Genomic DNA, 1,329 nt, shown 5'->3' on the forward strand with positions numbered 1-1,329 from the left:
CCCCCCCATTATCCCCCCTCCCACTCCCAGTACCCCTCCCTGTACCCCCCCCACACACTCCCAGTACCCCCCCCTCACTCACCGCCTCTTCTCCAGCCCCCACCTCCACCACCGCCGCCCCCTGCCCTGCAGCCGCCCCACCGCCGCCGTCCGGCTGCCGCTCTCGGTACAGGGACCAGAGCCCCACGTTGGGCAAGAAGACGAGGGCGGCCAGCGCCAGCCCCACCGCCTGCAGCAGCCGCTTCTGCTTCCGCCGCATGGGAGCCGCGGGGAGAAGGACGGCGGCGAGGAGGAGGAGGAGGAAGAGGAGGAGGAGGAGCAGGGGATGAAGGCGAGCAGGGGGCGCGGAGCCGCCCCCGCCCCGCCGGAGCCCAACTTGCCCCGCGCGCGGCAGCGCCAACTCCGGCACTTCCGCTCCGCTCCGCGCGGGGGCGGGGCCTCTCCGGGACACGCCCACAAACGCCGAAAGTGGGCGGAGTTTCGCACGAAGCCACGCCCCCCTCCCTCCCGTGCCCCTCCCCGCAGCCCGCACGCTAATTGCGGGAGGCGCCCCGGCGCAATTAGCGCCCTGCGGGGGATTGCGGGGTTAATTAAGGTGCCTTCTACCGGCCCGTAAACGGCATGGGTTGGCTCGGCATGTGTTCTTTTTTTTTAATGCTTTTTTTCTTTTAATTTATTTTTGCTGTTATTTTTTATTTTAAATACACAAGCGGCAGCAAAATGGGGGGAATTTGGGGAATATCCCCAAATCTGGGGGGGGTGAATCCGCTCCTTATTTACGAGCTAACTTGCCCCTTTAGCTAGGAAGGTGCTCAGCTCTGCTGATGCCAGCAGCAAGGCTGTGACACCGCGGGGGTTCCCGCTAAAAATAATAATAATAAAATTGCTCTTTTCCAACGTAAATAAATTGTTATTTTGCAGAAGAGCAGCAAACGGCTTTGAACTTCCCCAAAGTTCCCCGGGCCGCCAGGGGGCAGCTGCTGGCGGGGAGCAGCTGGGGGGAGCCGGCTGCAGCTCCCACGTTAAGGCACGCTCGTGCAGCTCCTGCTCCCCTTTTAATTATAAATGAGGATTTGTCGCCAGCTGATTTCCCTACCATTGTTCCTTCGTGGGCGGAGAAGACAGCGACCCGTGAAACGCCTCCGCTCCTGCCTAGGGAGCAGAAGGGGTCCTCCAGCATCACCAAACCACCCCTGGCAGCGCGGAGGCTTTGGCCACTGCTGAATAATGCATGGCCACCAAAATCCTACACCAAGGAAGCTACGGCTACGTTACCCCTGCTTTCTCTGTGAGCACATAGGCTGGAAAGCTCTGCTGCCTCTGCTTTAG

At 61.2% G+C, this 1,329-nt stretch overlaps 1 protein-coding gene across 1 annotated transcript in view; it reads right to left on the minus strand.

The window, feature by feature from the left end:
- Nucleotides 1-416, minus strand: part of GALNT10 (polypeptide N-acetylgalactosaminyltransferase 10) — an 81,699-nt gene extending 81,283 nt beyond the window's left edge. Inside the window, exon 1 of the mRNA XM_035338591.1 lies at nt 83-416. Coding sequence (XP_035194482.1) covers nt 83-259 — 177 coding nt within the window. The 5' untranslated portion in view covers nt 260-416. The remainder of the gene's footprint in view (nt 1-82) is intronic.
- Nucleotides 417-1,329: the final 913 nt, after the last annotated feature.

Source organism: Oxyura jamaicensis, chromosome 13, assembly GCF_011077185.1.
Source record: "Oxyura jamaicensis isolate SHBP4307 breed ruddy duck chromosome 13, BPBGC_Ojam_1.0, whole genome shotgun sequence".
NCBI lineage: Eukaryota > Metazoa > Chordata > Aves > Anseriformes > Anatidae > Oxyura > Oxyura jamaicensis.